The sequence below is a fragment of the Aquarana catesbeiana genome, linkage group LG03 (genome assembly GCF_042186555.1).
Source record: "Aquarana catesbeiana isolate 2022-GZ linkage group LG03, ASM4218655v1, whole genome shotgun sequence".
In the NCBI taxonomy this organism is placed as follows: Eukaryota; Metazoa; Chordata; class Amphibia; order Anura; family Ranidae; genus Aquarana; species Aquarana catesbeiana.
This window is the reverse complement of record NC_133326.1, coordinates 417,571,883-417,590,443: the sequence shown is the minus strand read 5'-3', so window position 1 is coordinate 417,590,443 and position 18,561 is coordinate 417,571,883. Positions and strand designations below refer to the sequence as shown.

At 41.9% G+C, this 18,561-nt stretch overlaps 1 protein-coding gene across 4 annotated transcripts in view; it reads right to left on the bottom strand.

Annotated features, from left to right (window-relative positions):
• FBXW11 (F-box and WD repeat domain containing 11) overlaps positions 1 to 14,689 on the bottom strand; it is a 637,027-nt gene extending 622,338 nt beyond the window's left edge. For 2 of the 4 annotated variants that reach the window (XM_073620748.1, XM_073620747.1), the window contains exon 1: positions 14,500 to 14,689. In XM_073620748.1, coding sequence (XP_073476849.1) covers positions 14,500 to 14,544 — 45 coding nt within the window. In that variant the 5' untranslated portion in view covers positions 14,545 to 14,689. The remainder of the gene's footprint in view (positions 1 to 14,499) is intronic. The other 2 variants (XM_073620746.1, XM_073620749.1) reach the window with 2 other exon arrangements.
• Between the last annotated feature and the right edge of the window lie 3,872 nt (positions 14,690 to 18,561).

Here is an 18,561-nt window from a genome sequence, read left to right as displayed (position 1 = left end):
CGAACTTACCTACACACGATCACACCAAAGTCGGACGGATTCGTATGTGATGACATACGACCGGACTAAAATAAGGAAGTTCATAGCCAGTAGCTGCCCTAGCGTTGGTTTTCGTCCGTCGGACTAGCATACAGACGAACAGATTTTTCGACCGGACTCAAATCCACCGGAAAGATTTGAAACATGTTTTAAATCTAAAGTCCATCTGATTTTCGACCGAAAAAGTACGCTGCAGGTCCGATGAAGCCCACACACGGTCGGATTGTCCGACGGATTTGTTCCGTCGGACCAGTCTGGCCGAAAAGTCCGCCCGTGTGTACACGGCATTATAGTATACACAGTATATCTCTTCTGTCATTCTCAGAGTGGATTAGATATTTTGCTCCCTAACCATATAGTTGGTTATTTAGATTTTCCACTGCATAGAGATATTTAAGAATAAATTGTCTTTTTTTAAACTTTACATATTAACTAAATTATACACAAATTTTTTTTTTTTTTTTTTTTTTTTAAGGTTATTAACCGATTAATGGAAACAATAAATCGGCCAACTAAATGATTATAAAAATAATCCTTAGTTGCAGCCCTAGAATAAAGCCAATTCTCACGGTGTAACATCTTTCATAATATACAAAAAAAATTGGGCTAACTTTACTGCTTAGTTCTTTTTTTTAATTCACTAAAATGTATTTTTTTTTTTTAAATTGCGCTTAAAGACCGCTGCGCAGATACGGTGCGACATAAAATATTTCAACAACCACCATTTTATTCTATAGGGTCTCTACTAAAAAAAAAAAAATAATAATAATATTATCAGTTTTGTGTGTTCCAAGTAATTTTCTAGCAGAAAAATAGGATTTTTATAACAGCTTACCTGTAAAATCCTTTTCTTTGAAGTACATCACGGTGGGTTATAGGCCACCTTCAGGTGACAGACACTGGCACGCCCTAAATTAAAAAGTGCACTCCCTATATAACCCCTCCCACTGGTGGCATACCTCAGTTTTGTAGCAAAGGAATACACGTGTATACCAAGAAGGGAGGGGCCTCTGTCTCCCGTGATGTACCTCAAAGAAAAGGATTTTACAGGTAAGCTGTTATAAAAATCCTATTTTCTTATCGTACATCATGGGACACAGAGCCACAGTAGTTACTATGTGGGATGTCCCACAGCAATGCCAACTGAAGGGAGGGAGACCCAACAAAGTAGGGCACTAAGACTAGAGGACTCATACTGCAACTTGCAGTACACTGCGCCCAAAGGCGATGTCCTCATGCCTTTTACATCTACTTGATAGAATCTGGTAAATGTAAGGACTGAAGACCAAGTTGCGGCCTTGCAGATTTAAGCCATGGAGGCTTGGTGATGTACTGCCCAGGAAGCACTAACAGCCCTGATGAAGTGCGCTTTAATATGAAAAGGAGGAACTTTCCTCTTAAAACCATAAATTTGAACAATGACTTGACGAATCCATTTAGGAATAGTAGATTTCGATGCTGCTTGTCCTCTTTTAGGACCATCTGGCAACACAAATAAAACGTTTTACGAATCTGAGCGGTCGCTTTCAATAGACCTTGACCGCTCTCACATGAAGAAAACGTAGTGACCCTTATTCCACAGAAACGAAGTTCTGGACAAAAAAAATGAAGGCAGAACAATATCCTGGTTTAAATGAAAACCCGATACTACCTTTGATAAAAATTCAGGATGAGGCCACAATACAGCCTCTCATCCTTATGAACAACCAATACGGCTCCTTACAAGAAAGAGCAGCCAACACTGATACTCTTCTAGCAGAAGATATGGCAACCAAGAAAATAATTTTTCCCCCCGTCAAGAGGACCAAGGGAATATCTCATACTGGCTCCAAAAAAAGGCTGCTTCTATAAGTCGACAGGACTAAAATTAAGTCCCAAAGGGTTCAGGGGTGACCAAACTGGAGGAATAATCTGCGTTACCCCCTGAATAAAGTTACGAACCAGAGAGAGAGAAGCAAGTGGTTGATGAAAAGAAAGACCAATAAGGCCGACATCTGGCCATAGATACGTTTAGAATTGAAGCTGGCCTTGAGTACTATCTGTAGGAATTCAAGGATCCCACCTATGACAAATTTCCTGGGGTGCCAACCCCTGGATAAAATTTACACCGAGACATATGCCTTACAGATTCTTGACTCTGGAGGCCGGCCTCCTAGCATTTACCAAAGTAGAACTACTGAGGCTAACCGCCCACGATCTTTCAGAATGTGGGTCTCAATAGCCAAACCTCTAAACTTAGCGTTTGTAAGGTAGGAAGGAATACCGGACCTCGCGAGAGAAGGTCTGGCCATAGTGGCAGGGTCCAAGGGTCCCCTAATGCCATCTTTACAAACCAAGATCTCCTGGGTCACACTGGGGCTACACGAATCACCCCCTTACCTTCTTACTTGATCCTGCAAAGAAGGCGCGGAAGCAGCAGAACAGGAGGGAACACATAGATCAGAAAAAACTGATCCCACGGAAAAAAAAAAAAAAATCAAGGCATCCGTTTCGTATGCCATCAGATCCCTTGTCCTTGATAAAAATGTTCCACAACCGGAACTCCCCATCTAATGGTATATCAACAGAAACATGTCGGGGTGAAAGGACCATTCTCCCAGGAACAATTGTTGGAGACTCAAGTAGTCCGCCTGTCAATTCCTATTCCTGGAATGAAAATTGTTAATAGGCAAGGAATGTTTTCTGCCAAGATAGAATATGAGTCCCCTCTTCCTGGGCCGCACAACTTCTCGTGCCCCCTTGGTGAATTATAAAAGCCACAGCTGTGGTACTGTCGGATTGGATCCGTGTAGGACAATTCCGTAGTTTGCGTGTCCAGGCCTCGAGGACTAGGCGTACTGCCCAAATCTCTAGAATATTGATGGACAAGGTCATCACTGATTTGGACCATTTCCTTAGGACAGATGCTTCTTCCAGAACTGCTCCTCAGCCCAGAAGGCTGGCGTCTGTTACCACCTTCCAGGTAACTGCTAGAAAGGATTCCTCTTTTTGAAGATTCTTGGACATCAACCACCAAATAGGGCTCTGACGCACATTGGGGGATAAACGCATTAGGAAGCCCAGAGTTTGAGCCTTCTTGTTCCCCGTACTGCAATCTCCTTGATGGATTTAAGGAGGATTTCTCTAGGTTGAGAATCCAACCTAGGTATTCCAGGTAGCTAACTGCGGTGACCAAAGTTTGGATTAAGCGGGCTACCGAATTGATCTATGAAGAGACGATCTAAATACTGTAGGCTAGTATTGCTATACCTTGAGCGATTTATTTAAATATTGCAACAACCGCTATTTTATTCCCTAAGGTTTCTGCTAAAATATATATATATATATATATATATATATATATATATATATATATATATATATATATATATATATATATATATATATATATATATATATATATATATATATATATATATAATGTTTGGGGGTTTGGAGTGATTTTCTAGCAGAAAATACAGGATTTTTACTTGTAAGCAAAAAGTGTCAGAAAAGATTTACTCTTTAAATGGTTAAACGGAGAGCTTCTACACACGGGGTTCAGTCCATTGATAAGTGTAAACATTGTATCTCTTCAGGTTCTTTTTATCAGATTTGGCAGGCTGCCCAGAGGAGGAGAGAAGTCCTTTCACAGAAGACTTCAGGTAACTTGCGTTGACTTCTATTACAGAAGTCATTTGCAAGTCAGCTGAAGTTATAAACACTGGGCCTGCTGATCAGGAATAACTTTGAGAACATCTATAAACTGGTCCTTTAAGGACTGAGATACTCTGAACGCCAGCGCAGGTTTGAATGACTGAACCCGCAAGCGAAATATAGTTTTTTTTAGCATATGAGCATTGTCTACTGGACAAGTCAGGTTTTTGTTTACAGAGGGTATAGCAGCATTAATTGTTGGAACTCCCCATAAAACCCTTCCTCCATAAAATAAAAGTATTGAAAACTTTTCAGAGGAAAAAACTGTTTATCTGGGTGCTCTCTAGGGCTGCAACTAACGATTAATTTCATAATAGATTAGCCGATTAATAACCATAAAAAAAGAAAAAAAAAGTGTGGTGTATAATTTAGTTAATATGTAAAGTTTAAAAAAAGGCAATTTATTCTTAAATATCTCTATGCAGGGGTAAATATAAATAACCAACTGTATGGTTAGAGAGCAAAATATCTAATCCACTCTGAGAACAGACATGATATACTGTATATACTATACTAAATACTAGAGATCAAATTTTTTTTATTTAAAAAACAATGTCTGCCTTAAAAAAAAAAAAAAATTTTAAGAACGTTCGTTTTTCTAATCGTTAGTGGGGTCAAATGGACATTCATTTTCAACTACAGTGACGGGAAAATTTGGAAATAGAAAACTTCTTGGTCAAAGGAATTTTCAGACAGTGTATGTGGTTTTTGTTCAGAAATGACATTCATTTTAAAAACAGAATGTTAAAAACAAGTGAAAATTTCAAAAAACATTCTTTCATTCAGTGAATGTACAAAGATTTTTCGTCTGAATATTCTTGTCTGAAAACTGATCCCTGTGGCCAGCATAAAGCTCGGTACACACCTATGCAGTCTGTTTTTGATCCATTTCTGCAGTGCTTTTTGCTGTGTGTTTTGATTTTTGCAGCGATTCGCGTTTTTGCAATTTTTTTTTGGACAATTTGTTAATGGGCAGATTAAAAAACACAAATTGCAGCAAAAACACATTAAATGCTTTTCTGCAACTTCTCCATTGAAGTATATTGAACCAAAAAAGCACCGCTTTTCGCTAAAAAAAAAAAGTCCCTGACCCTTTCCAAATACACAGCTGAAAAAAAAGCATAGATGTGAACGTGTCCCATAGGAAACCATGTAAATGAACTGTAGTGTGTTTCTGCAAAAAGCACCAAAAACCACATAGATGTGAACCAGGTCTAAGAGGTTTACTAACATAACGTGGTTTAAAAAAAAAACTAAAAATAGCCCTTTATAGTACAAAAAAAAAAAGCAGATAATCACTACTGTAAGGGGTTCTTTTTTTACTGTTTTACAGTGAAAGTAATATTTACAGTAGCGATTTGCTCTTTTTGTACTATAAAGGGCTCATTTTAGTTTTTTTAATCCCATTAGGTTACTGGCCGATTGATCGATTATGAAAATAGTAATCGATTAATTTCATAATCGATTAGTTGTTGATCAATTAGCTGTTTCAGCCCTAGTGCTCTCACTCAGAATACATAGGCTTTCTTAGCCATGAATGGATAGAAAAAGCAGGAACAGATTGGGGGGCTTTTAGTGAACCCAAAGCAGAAGTGAGCTCATCGACTGACTGTGTTACTGGCAGTAAAAATGTGGAGCGGACCAATTCAGTGAGTGACTAAACAACCTTTCCTGTGAGCTTGATAGTTCGCATCAGGTTCTTCGGAAGAGGAGACATTAGCCTTTTCCTGGTCCTAGAGAGAAATGCGCCATCTCTCGCTCCTTGTTCCTCAGTATGAGGGTCCTGAGCAATAGACGGGGGACCCGTTACGCTTAGTCCCACTCTGGGATGCGATTAAAGCATCAAACTTTTACTTTAAGCTTGAAATGGTTGAAGAAAAAAACCTCCTTAGCAATATACACAGGGCCTGCAGTGTTTAAGAGCAGCTGCAACACTTGCCCCTCCCGACGGGTCACCGTGACCAGCCATATTACTCTCAGGGGAGGATGCCATCTTACTGGGATGGATCTAGGCTTCCGTGTGACTAAAGTCTTTCTTAGAGCCCTTTATTGAGGTGTTTTTACCCCCCTTCTGCCATAGCCCGATGAACAAAGCAGAGGTACTACCAGAAGGAATGCATATACTGCTTGAGCTATAGTGCAGCACAGTTGTTGCTATTAATGCCCAGCCTGACGCAGCATTAAAAATGTGTCAAAGGAAATGCCTGTGTCACCAAAACTGTTAACGCTACCTTTTTGCACTTGTGTCCCTCCACAGCCTGCAGTGCTTTTAAAAGTTTGCCTCCTCGTGTTTGGGTGTCGGAGAACGCCGACGCCGCTAAGCCCCACCCCCCCACGGTGCTTACGGCTCTTCCCCCTTCTTTAAAAAGGTAGAGCCTTTCCCGCGCGAGTGGCGGACTACAGGTCCTCTCGGACCTTCAGGAGGAAGCAGGAAAACAGCATGGCGCAGGGGGGCTGTAAGCCGCCGAGCGGTGCGCTGATCGTGCTAGTTTCTCTGCTTTTTTTTTTTTTTTCCAAAGAAAACTTCTGAGCACTTCTACCCCCAAGAGGGGAAGACTGTCAGCACAGGGGGGTGATAAGTGGGGAGAAAAACCCCCCTCAAGCTTACCAGAAGTCCTGCTGTCTGGAGGAAGAAGCATTTCAACTCTCTGACACAGCTTGTTCTCTGCATGAGGCTGTGAGTGCTCAATACAGCCCCCAGTGGTGACACATAGGCGTGACAACATTTTACAGATTTTTAACCACATGCCGACCGGGTCATAGCCGAAAGATGGCTACAGCGCGGTCGGCTTATTCTGGGAGGGCGTCCATGGACATCCTCCCAGAATCCCGCTCCAGGGGGGCGCGCACCCGAGAACATCCATGACCGCTGGGCTGATCACAGCCGTTTACCATGTGATCACTCCGTCAAATGACGGAGCGATCACACGTGAACAAACCGACGTCATGTCATGACGCCGGTTCCTCCCTCCCCTCTATGTACCGATCAGTACAGTGTGAGAGGAGAGGGGGAGAGATCGGATGGCAGCAGCACTGTGGGCTGGATCTGTAGTGCCCACAGCGCTGATCTGTGACAAATGCAGTCACATCTATGGATCCATCCATCCGTCCATATTCTAATACCCTGCAATGCCCTGCACTACCCCGCCACACCCAGCCATGCTCTGCTGTACTCGGCCTCTGTATGTGGCCAGGCTGTGGAAGTCTCACACGTGGTATTGCCGTACTCAGGAGGAGTAGGAGAATCTATTTTGGGGTGTCATTTTTGGTATGTACATGCTATGTGTTAGAAATATTGTATAAATTGACAACTTTCCCGCGCGAGTGGCGGACTGGGGTGAACGCATACGTAAGTCCCGCCCACATATGAAAACGGTGTTCAAACCACACGTGAGGTATTGCTGCGATTGGTAGAGCGAGAGCAACAATTTTGGCCCTAGACCTCCTCTGTAACTCAAAACATGTAACCAGTAAAAAATTTTAAAGCGTCGCCTATGGGGATTTTTAAGTAACGAAGTTTAGCGCCATTCCACGAGCGTGTACAATTTTGAAAGGTGACATGTTAGGTATCTATTTACTCGGCGCAACTTCATCTTTCACATTATGCAAAAACATTGGGCTAACTTTACTGTTTTTTTTTTTAAAGCACAAAACTTTTTTTTTTCCAAAAAAACGTGTTCGAAAAATTGCTGCGCAAATACCGTGCAAGATAAAAAGTTGCAACAGCCGCCATTTTATTCTCCATGGTCTTTGCTAAAAAAACATATATAATGTTTTGGGGTTCTATGTAATTTTCTAGCAAATTATGATTTTTACATATAGGAGAGAAATGTCAGAATTGGCCTGGGTGCTCCCTGCATGTTGGCCTCTGTATGTGGCCACGCTGTGCAAGTCTCACACATGTGGTATCGCCATACTCGGGAGCAATAGCAGAATGTGTTTTGGGGTGTAATTTGTGGTATGCATATGCTGTGTGTGAGAAATAACCTGCTAATATAACAATTATGTGAAAAAAAAAAATCTTGATTTTGCAAAGAATTGTGGGAAAAAAATGACAACTTCAAAAAAACTCACCATGCATCTTTCTAAATACCTTGGAATGTCTTCTTTACAAAAAGGGGTCATTTGGGGGGTATTTGTACTTTTCTGGCATGTTAGGGTCTCAAGAAATTAGATAGGCCGTCAGTAATTCAGGTGTGATCAATTTTCAGATATCTGCATAGCTTTTGGAAACTTTCACAAAGACCAAATAATATACACCAATTTGTACTTATTACCAAAGATATGTAGCAGTATAAATTTTGGCCAAAATGAATTAAAATTACTAATTTGCTAAATTTTATAACAGAAACAAAGAAAAATTCATTTTTTTACCAAATTTTCTGTCTTTTTTCTTTTATAGCACAAAAAATAAAAAACCCAACGGTGATTAAATACCACCAAAAGAAAGCTCTATTTGTGTGAAAAAAAGGACAAAAATTTCATATGGGTACAGTGTTGTATGACTGAGTAATTGTCATTCAAAATGTGAGAGCACCGAAAGCTGAAAATTGGTCTGGTTAGGAAGGGGGTTTAAGTGCCCAGTGGTCAAGTGGTTAAAGGAGACATTCATAAGAAAATTCAAAAAAAATCTCTTAGAAAACTCCTTACCTTTCCCGACGCAGGGTTTTCTGTGGTAAACCAACAGACCCAATCTTCACCGTTCACGGTAAGTTCCGTTAAACCTTCAGGAGCTGGGGATCCTCAGGAAACCCACAATCCTGGACCTGTAACAGCACCCCGCCAGGAAAACTTTATGGCCTTACTACTAAAAAGTACTGGATCCCGGGGTCCAGCTCTCTAAAAAGAGAAGCATTCACAGGCAAAACCTCGTTTCTTCGGATATAAGGCCCGGGTACCATTCAATTTGGCCAGAAGAGACACTTTGAATGGATTCGGTCAACATGGCTAGCCCCAGCAAGGATTGCTCCAGTGGAGCTCAGCACAGCACATCTTCACTCGTGACCAACACCTTAAGACACTGGCAAAAAAACTGAGGTACTCCCACCAGTGGGAGGGGTTATATAGGGAGTGCACTTTTTAATTTAGGGCGTGCCAGTGTCCATCACCTGAAGGTGGCCTAAAACCCACATAGTAACTACTATGGCTCTGTGTCCCGTGATGTATGCTAAGAAATAATGTTTTTTTACTTGTAATCAATAAATGTCAGAAAAGGTTTGGTCTTTAAATGGTTAAACTTCCTTCATTTACATGCCAGAAAAAGATGGCGATTTTGATTAACGATTAATCGTGCAGCTCTAATTACCGGCAATCTTTTCTTCTACATTTCAGCTGTTAGGGGGGAAATACCGTTGACAGCTGAAAGAAACAAGCCAGGTGGTATCGGTTTTTTGAGCATTTGCACGAGTACCGATACCCGCGCAAATGCGTAGTATCGTTGCAACCCTAAATTTTTTATTTTCGCCTTTCTATGGATCAACTGTGGGTATAGGTTTCTGTGTATGGAAGTCAGAGGTATTTTTTCTGTTGGTTGAACCAGATGGACTTATTTTCAAACTATGTTCTGTTCTTTGAATCGAACACAAAGTTTGTATCCAGGTTTGCTTTTATTGACCTCAGATGTGGGGGATATAGCCAAATGCAAGTTTGCTTACATCAGCTGCCCATGGGTACTTTTTATATTACAAGACAGAAGGGGAGAACAAAAGAAAAAAAAATGGAAAGGACAGTGTACATCAGGTATTCCGATATGACTCAGGGGGCGGTTCTCATGCGGAGACAAAAAGACAGGGCAGCCATGTGGAAGGCTTTATTACATAATAACTGGCTGAGAAATTATAGGAAGAAATGCATGATATTTTGCCTATCTATAGCTGGTCAAAGGGCAAAACTGTATGCAAAGCTAAAGCTAGGCTTACACTGTACAAGGTAAGCCGGTTCCTTAGAAACTCACCGAAATTCACTCAGTGGATGGCCATGCTGGCCGTCTCTCACTCAACAATCATTGAATAAAAAATTATATGAGCCAGGCAGAAAATGGTCAGCTGAAAAGCTGTTTGGGTATTTTGCCAGCCTCTCTTTAAAATACAATAGGCACAGAGGGAAATTTGTCTTTGAAAATAGTAATAAAAAAAAGTTCACAAGGTAGCATACACCTTATTGGACCTAAAATCTAATATATTGCAGCTTACCAATACATTTGGGTGGCAAAATATGAATGCGATCTATATACTGGGGGAGAAGCTCTGGGGGAATCTAGGATGGAAAAGGACCTGGGGGTGCTAGTAGATGACAGGCTCAGCAACAGCATACAATGCTAAGCTGCTGCTAACAAAGCAAACAGAATATTGGCATGCATTAAAGGATCAGCTCCAGAGATAAAATGATAATTCTCCCGCTCTACAAGACTCTGGTCCGCCCGCACCTGGAGTATGCTGTCCAGTTCTGGTCACCAGTCCTCAGGAAGGATGTGCTGGAAATGGAGCGAGTACAAAGAAGGGCAACAAAACTAATAAAGGGTCTGGAGGATATTAGTTATAAGGAAAGGTTGCGAGCACTGAACTTATTCTCTCTGGAGAAGAGACGCTTGAGAGGGGATACAATTTCAATTTATAAATACCGTACTGGTGACCCCACAATAGGGATAAAACGTTTTCGCTGAAGGGAGTTTAACAAGACACGTGTGACCATTCATTAAGCTTAGAAAAGAGATTTAACCCCAAACTACGTAGAGGCTTCTTTACTGTAAGAGCAGCAAGGATGTGGAATTCCCTTCCACAGGCGGTGGTCTCAGCGGGGGGCATCGTTTCAAGAAACTATTAGATAAGCACCTGAATGACCACAACATACAGGGATATACGATGGAATACTGACATATAATCACACATAGGTTGGACTTAAGTCTTTTTCAACCTCACCTACTATGTAATAATTACATGTGCAGCTTTTGGACCTCAGCAGCCTGTAGTGGGAGCAGCAATTTGGGTACTGGCATTGATCTCTACTAGTCTCATGTAACATGTTCCCAGTTTCGTACGGTCTTCTACAGCATATCCCCAGCAAAAAAGGTAGCATGTCCACACTCCGACTCATTTCCTCTATAATGAGTGCCATTTCTGACAGTCCTCCCAAGCATTACAAGTACTGAACATTATGTGCGGTCGGTCCTTTGGTGATGTCAGGGGCCGCATTTCAGGGCCTCTTTAGTGTGCAAGTTGACAACCACTGGTCTAAATCCTCCAACTTCTACTTCTGCTAGACAGCATGATCTGTTAAAGGAAGCTGAAAAACAAACCTAAGTTGCCCATAAACGGAACAAAATTCATCCCGTGCTTGCTGAACTTCAATGTGTAGCGGTCCCTGTTCAACAGAGGTCAATTATTTGGTTAGACTTCTGTATAAAAGAACAAGTTCTAAATCTTTTTTTGAGCAGCGGCTGCAACTTCCACTAATCAGTGTACTCTGAGAGCAGTATGAGTCGCTGACAGAATACAATATCCTGGTGGGAGGAGGGGAAATTCCTTCATCCAACTCACTTGTATGGTTTGAGAAATCTGTTAGCCAATCTATTAGCCTAAAAGGAAAATGAATGCAGCCACCACATGTAAGGACTGGTAAGAAGCAATATAGCAACATCTTGTTTTGGGTTTAGATAGGCTTTAGAGCCCATTTACTTCTTGAAAGAATATCCTTTGTTTTCATTGGTTAGTTAGCCAGGGAAATTTTTCAACTTTCTTTAGCAGACCAAGCTGTCTGGACAAAGCAGACGTTAGATAGTCATTTATTCGTTTATGTAAAACCTTCCCAAAAGAAAAGCCATAGACTAATCAAAATTCAGTTGGTTCAGCAGGAATTGGTCAAATTACGATCCATCTATGGGGCAGGCTGTTTGATGTTTCAATCGACTTTAGTACAACCAACCTGTCGGGTTTTTTAGTTTCGTTATAGCCGCCAGCATTAATCATTGTATTCTGACGACTGTGAACACAGTCAGAACACAATGGGCGCAACCGGGAGGGATTCCCCCAAACACTTGATGGGGAAGTTGAGCAATTTACCTTCCTTTAGGCCCGATTCATACCTATGCAGGTTGCAAGGTGCATTTTGCAATACACTTTTTAATCTATTGAAGTCTATGGAACTGAAAACCCACTAAAAAATGCATAGGTGTGAACCAGGCCCTAACCTGAAGGTCCTGCACTAATTTGCTAATCTAACACTACCCCCTCCCCAGAATGACACAGCTGCTGTCCAAAAGTGCCTGCTTTACTACATCTACAAGAACGCAGACACCCTAGGATAGGAAGCATGTTAATAGCTGGAACACCAGGTGAAATTGAGCAGTAAAAAGCCGAAAACAGAAAGTCAATGCAGCCACCATATGTAATGACAGGTAAGCTGCAATTTGAATAAAAAAATAAAAATCATACATGTCAAATTTATCTGCTCTGCACAATGGTTTTGCACAGAGCAACCCCAATCCTCCTCTTCTTGGGTCCCTTGCAAGCGCTCCAGTCCCCTATAACAAGCATCTTGCTATGGGGGAATCTGAGCAGGCTGCCACCTGAGCCCCTGCTCCATGTGTCCATTCACACATGAAGCGTGGCTCGGCCCCGCCCCTGCTCTCTCCTCATTGGCTCACTGGCTGTGATTGACAGTAGCCAATGGCTAACGCTGCTGTCTCAGCCAATGAGGAATGAGAGTCCTGGGAGAGCCAAGGCTCATGTGCATATTACTGGATCTCAATGGGGCGAAGGTAAATATTGGGGGCTGCTGCACACAGAAGGTTTTTATCTTCATGCTTAGAATGTATGAAGGTAAACATTGAGGCTCTATTTACACCATGGCTTAATGTTTTTTGGGTGGAATCAGATCGATTTTGCCCACGAATCGCCCTTGCGATCCCCACTATTTTGAATGGCACCAAATCACGGCGCGATTTTGCAGCCTGATGAATAGCAGTAAAAATGTGCAAACAGAATCGCGGGATGCCCAAAATAAGTACAAGAACTTATTTTGAGTGTCGTGCGTCCCACGATCCTGTTGGAATGTTTTTACCTCGATTGTTTGGGCAACAAACGCAGCAAAATAACACTGACTTGGTGCCATTCAGAATAGCAGGGGTCGCAAGGGCAATTTGTGGCATTTCCAAAACAAAGGCAGAATTGCGGCGATACCGCCCGCAAAACGGAATGCCATGGTGTGAATGGAGCCAGAGCCTTTACAACCACTTTAAAAGAGAAGTATGGGTTTGGGGGTTATTGCAGATTAATACTTACCTAGGTATGCTACATCTGTCCCCTAGTGTCTCTGCACTAAGAACCAAGCCATCGAACACTGTAGATGGCTCGGCTCCTCAAGCAAAAGGTGCTGCCTGTCAATCAGCATCTCTCCTGCTCTGCACCTCCACGCTCACTGGAGCGCTTACCTGTGGAGGAGCGGGGAGAGGCATCTCAGTGGCTCTCTGAGAGGCCGAGATGGCTATCAGTCCAGGCACCTGGCGGATCCAGACTTCCAGGAGTCGGGATGACGCAGTGCCTGGACTGATATTGGTGACGTTGGCAGAGAGCAGACTGCTCTCTGCTAAAAATGGGTCACAGGAGTGCAAAATGAATTGCACTCCTGTGACCCATAGGAGAAGCCCAGCCAAATGAGCTCAGGCTGGACTTCTCCTTTAAGTAATTGGAATATAGAAGCTAGCTGGTTGCTGTGCACAGCAGCTCCGGATTCCATCTATCTTGCATCCTGGAAGCCCTCAGATTGGAGCGATTTGTAAAGCGATTTGACAGATCAAGTCGCATGACAAGTTGCAGCTTATTGCCAGCAATTGCAACAATTTACAAAAGAAGTTCCTGCCCTACTTATACTGATTTTGGGAGCGACTTCAATAGACATCTGTGCATGAAGCCGCATAGATGTCTTTCAAGCAGCACCTGAGATTGCACTGACCTGCTACTTTGAATACACGCTACTTAAAGTGAAGTAACATTCATGTAAAGCAGGTCAAAAAAAAAAAGATGAAAAGGTCATGCATTGGTAAAAAATAAAAAACGAAAATAAGTATTTTTTCTATAAAGGGCTCAACGCAGGTTAAAAGATCCAATTACCAGCTTTGCAGTGACATGTACTCAAATGTCAATGATCCTCTACAAAGGACCAACGGTCACTCTTCTGGCCTCTAAACATGACCTAATTGGAATACGTAACAAAAAACAAAACACACCAAAAGCCGCCGGCAGCACAAGCAAGCAGTTTGCTGGTGATTTTCCGGCAGCTGGGAAGAGGCGTCAGCAAAGCTCATCATCCATTGTAGATGCTCTGCGGCAGACTCGTCTAGGAGGCCGGCCCCTCCTCTCGGCGGCTACCCACTGAGTGCTCGAGGACTGCAGCCTATAGAAAAGGCCGGGGCCTTCATTCCCCCTTACATCTCTATGGCCTTCATTCCCCCTCCAGCTCCTTACAATTTTGAGGCAGCGGGCGGTGACTAAATCACAGAAAGAAAATACAAGGGCGGAGAAGATGGAAGAAAACAATTAGGCTATGGTTACCTGCAGCCCTTCGCTCCACCTAATTCAGTAGGCTGGACGGCTGGGGCCTGCTGAGGTCTGCAGTTCGCCGACAGCCGGTAGCTGGCAAGTCCAAAAGACCATTTTTACGTTTCCACAAAATGTTTTCTCAACACGCTACACAGCTGAACGATAGACGCGACATAGAAGCACCTCTTATTCAAAGAAACATTGGAGAGCGCAAGAAGCCTTCACTTACCATGAGCTCAATTGTTTTATCCTCTATCACTGAGTCCGGCTCCATGATTCCCAGTACCGAACCCAATCTCTCTCTCTCTCCCCTTCCCCCACCCCGACTAACGCAGCAATAGCAGGCGGAAGCCAGACGCAGGCGACAGGGGGGCACGTTCCCTCAATGGTAACGTAATGACGAAATATTCACGTGACTATCCTGGCGAGTCTAAGTATTACAGCTGGAAAGGTGGTTTGAGCCACAGAAAAATGGCAGCGCGCAAAAAAGAAAAAAAAATTCTTTGTGTTTGCTCGATTCACGGTGCTTGAAAAGTGTCCAATGCCTATGATTAACAAAATTCACCGAGGGGATGTCATACGCAACGCTGTTTGTTGCTCAGCAGACTTTTAGAGCTAGATGAAATTGTTACAGCGCCACCTGCTGGTTCTATCTGTTCAGTGGTTGCGGATGACAGCAGGGTTGATTTACTAGAGGCAAATAGCCTGCACTGTAAAGCCCCATACACACTATCAGATTTTCTGCTGATTTTTTCCTTCAGATTTACCAAAACCATATAATATGAGGTCAAACCTTAGGAGTTTCAATTTGTATGCAATCAGGCAGGCCCTCGCACAACATGGTTTTGGTAAATCTGAAGACAAAAATCAGCAGAAAATCTGATAGTGTGTATGGGGCTTTAGACCCCTTATATGCTGAGGTACTTTTCAGGCGCTATTCATTTCAATGGAAGCTTAAAACGGTGCAAAAAGTCCTGCAAGCAGCACCTTTTGGGGCATGTTTGGAGCGTTTTGAAAAAGCGCCTCAAAAATGCCCCTGTCCATTGAAATGAATGGGAAGCGTTTTTTTCTTCTTTTTTAAGGTCGCGTTATCACGTGACATTACCCTTACACACCACTTTTACCTACAGGTAAGCCTAAATAAATTAAGGCTTACCTGTAAGTACTGGAAATATCTACTAAACTTGCACTGTTTAGAAGATTTTTACCATATATGCCATATATTTTTACCATATACGTCATTGGCACATGCGCACTGAAGAAAGGGCGTGATCATGCCGTTTCTAAAGGGCCTGTGCCATGACCGTCGGCTCCCGCACGCATGCGCAGGAGTGACGTCACAAGACTCCGGCCAGTCACAGAGTCAAAGTCCACAGCCCCGGAAGGAAGATGGACGTGGGGACAGCGCGGGCTTCGTTTGCAGGTAAGTGCCACATAGTGGGCTAGTATGCAATGCATACTAGCCCATTATGCTTTTACTTTGCAGGGAAAAAAAGAGGTAGTAAAATCCATCAGGGTTTACTTCCTCTTTAAAAAAAGCACACCCCTAAGGCCGCAAGAACGGAGCTAAAGCGCCACAAAAGCACTGCAAAAACGCCCAATGTCTTATGGCCAGTTTTTGAGCGTCTCAGTGTGAAAGGGGTCTAAATGTACTGCAAATGCAATTGCGCTAGATCTGAGGAGAAGCTCTGAAATGAGGGAAAGCGTTGTTGATTTCTGTCATACTTACGAAAGGCAAATCCACTTTGCGCTGCAAGTGCACTTGGAAGTGCAGTCGCTCTAAATCCAAGGGGTAGATCTGAAATGAGGGGAAGCTCTGCTGATTTTATTATCCAAACATGTGCAGGCTAAAATGCTGTTTTTTATTTTCCTTGTATGCCCCCATCGGATCTACAGCGACTTTACTTCCAAGTGCACTTTCATGTGCACTTGTAGTGCAAAGAGGATTTGCCTTTAGTAAATAACCCCCAGTGTTGCCACTCCCAAAATTAAATCTATTGACAGGACACCAAAAATGTACAGACAGCATCTATTTTTTGCTGAAACAACACATGAAATTTATTGACAGAGCAGCAATTTCTTACTGACACTTCAAAAAAGTACATTAAATGATCATTTTCAGTGCAAAACAGTGCAAATATCAATATCAAGAAATATGTGTTCCTGGGAAAGGTGTAGGGAACTGCCAACATCCTATATATATATATATAGAGAGAGAGAGAGAGAGAGAGAGAGAGAGAGAGAGAGAGAGAGAGAGAGAGAGAAAAATGTGCAATGAACTAAAATCATAATAAGCATAATCAAAACGGCCTTATAGTGAGACAAAAACAAGATATACATATACATAGAATATATTGCACAATGGAAAATTGCAATCAAACCCAGTTGGTACAGGTATTCCCATGTGCTGCCAGAGACATGCTGTGGTCAGTACAAAAGGTATCCTTAAATAGTCACATAGTAGGTGAGGTTGAAAATACCATCATATGCACTGCAGGCTCCAGAAGGCGGGAATTACAATATTAGGTGTATGGGGTAAATCCGCGCAATGAATTTAATGTTTTAGTTATGGATATGGCTGCTGCCTCTACATATACAATACCACCTAAGTGGAAAGTATTACAAATGGTAAAAAAGCAGGAGTAGTATGGCGCTGCCCTTATGGAGACAACATTTTTTTTTTTTTTTTCTTTCTTTGTAGTGAATGTATTGCCTAGTATCCTTATAGAATTGCTTCTAAAACCTGTATATGTTCAAAAATTGAATAAAACTGACTGGTGGTGAATATTTCTATTCAAAATGAAAATACAACAACTGGTGCTCCAATTGTTCAACAAAGGTGCACTGTGCCCTTTAAGTTAAGTAATAAAGTAGTTGTGGATATAGATGTAATATCATCTAGGTGGAAAGTGTTAAAAAAAAAAAAAAAAAAAAAAAAGGAAACCAGGAATAGTATGGCGCTGCCCTTATGGAGACAAAAACACCTCTCTTTAAAATGACTTTATAATTCCTAAAGTGTGTGTGCCAAAAATGAATAAATATGTGACTGGTGCCAAGTCCTTACTGTTAAAGGTACAATTGCAACATAAGGTGCTTCAATTATTCAACAAAAGTGCATAGTGCAGCATCACTAAAGTGACCAGTGTTAAATCCTACAAATCCATACAACATTGTGCAAAATATCCATCATAAATAGTGACTCTTGTGCTGTGACCAGTATTGGTTGGATAGGAAAAGTTCCGTTTATGAAAAAAACAAGTTCTTTTTAGAGTATTTTGTAGTGTTCAATCTTTGAGGGTCAAATATCTGTAGGAAAGCTTCTTATCCAGGTGCTGGTTTCTTTAATTAGGGCCTTGTCTGCATGCTCTGACAATGCTTGCACTCACCGGATTCTCCTTTCCCCTGCAGGGGTATGCGCGGTCACAGTGTCTGCCACTGTGCAGCAATCAATGATATCCCCCAAACTTTAAGTTCAAATGAACAAATCAAGCATGCCAAAAGTTAGCGAATTCCCTATGTTAGAGGTGCTGCAAGACGTTCGTAACCCGCCCTACGCACGTTTCGTCGTCAGACTTCTACTGGGGGATATCCTTGATTGCTGCACAGTGGCAGACACTGTGACCGCGCATACCCCTGCAGGGGAAAGGAGAATCCGGTGAGTGCAAGCATTGTCAGAGCATGCAGACAAGGCACTCATTAAAGAAACCAGCACCTGGATAAGAAGCTTTCCTACAGATATTTGACCCTCAAAGATTGAACACTACAAAATACTCTAAAAAGAACTTGTTTTTTTCATAAACGGAACTTTTCCTATCCAACCAATACTGGTCACAGCACAAGAGTCACTATTTATGATGGATATTTTGCACAATGTTGTATGGATTTGTATGATTTAACACTGGTCACTTTAGTGATGCTGCACTATGCACTTTTGTTGAATAATTGAAGCACCTTATGTTGCAATTGTACCTTTAACAGTAAGGACTTGGCACCAGTCACATATTTATTCATTTTTGGCACACACACTTTAGGAATTATAAAGTCATTTTAAAGAGAGGTGTTTTTTTTTTTTTTTTTTTTTTTTTGTCTCCATAAGGGCAGCGCCATACTATTCCTGTTTTCCTTTTTTTTTTTTTTTTAAACACTTTCCACCTAGATGATATTCCATCTATATCCACAACTACTTTATTACTTAACTTAAAGGGCACAATGCACCTTTGTTGAACAATTGGAGCACCAGTTGTTGTATTTTCATTTTGAATAGAAATATTCACCACCAGTCAGTTTTATT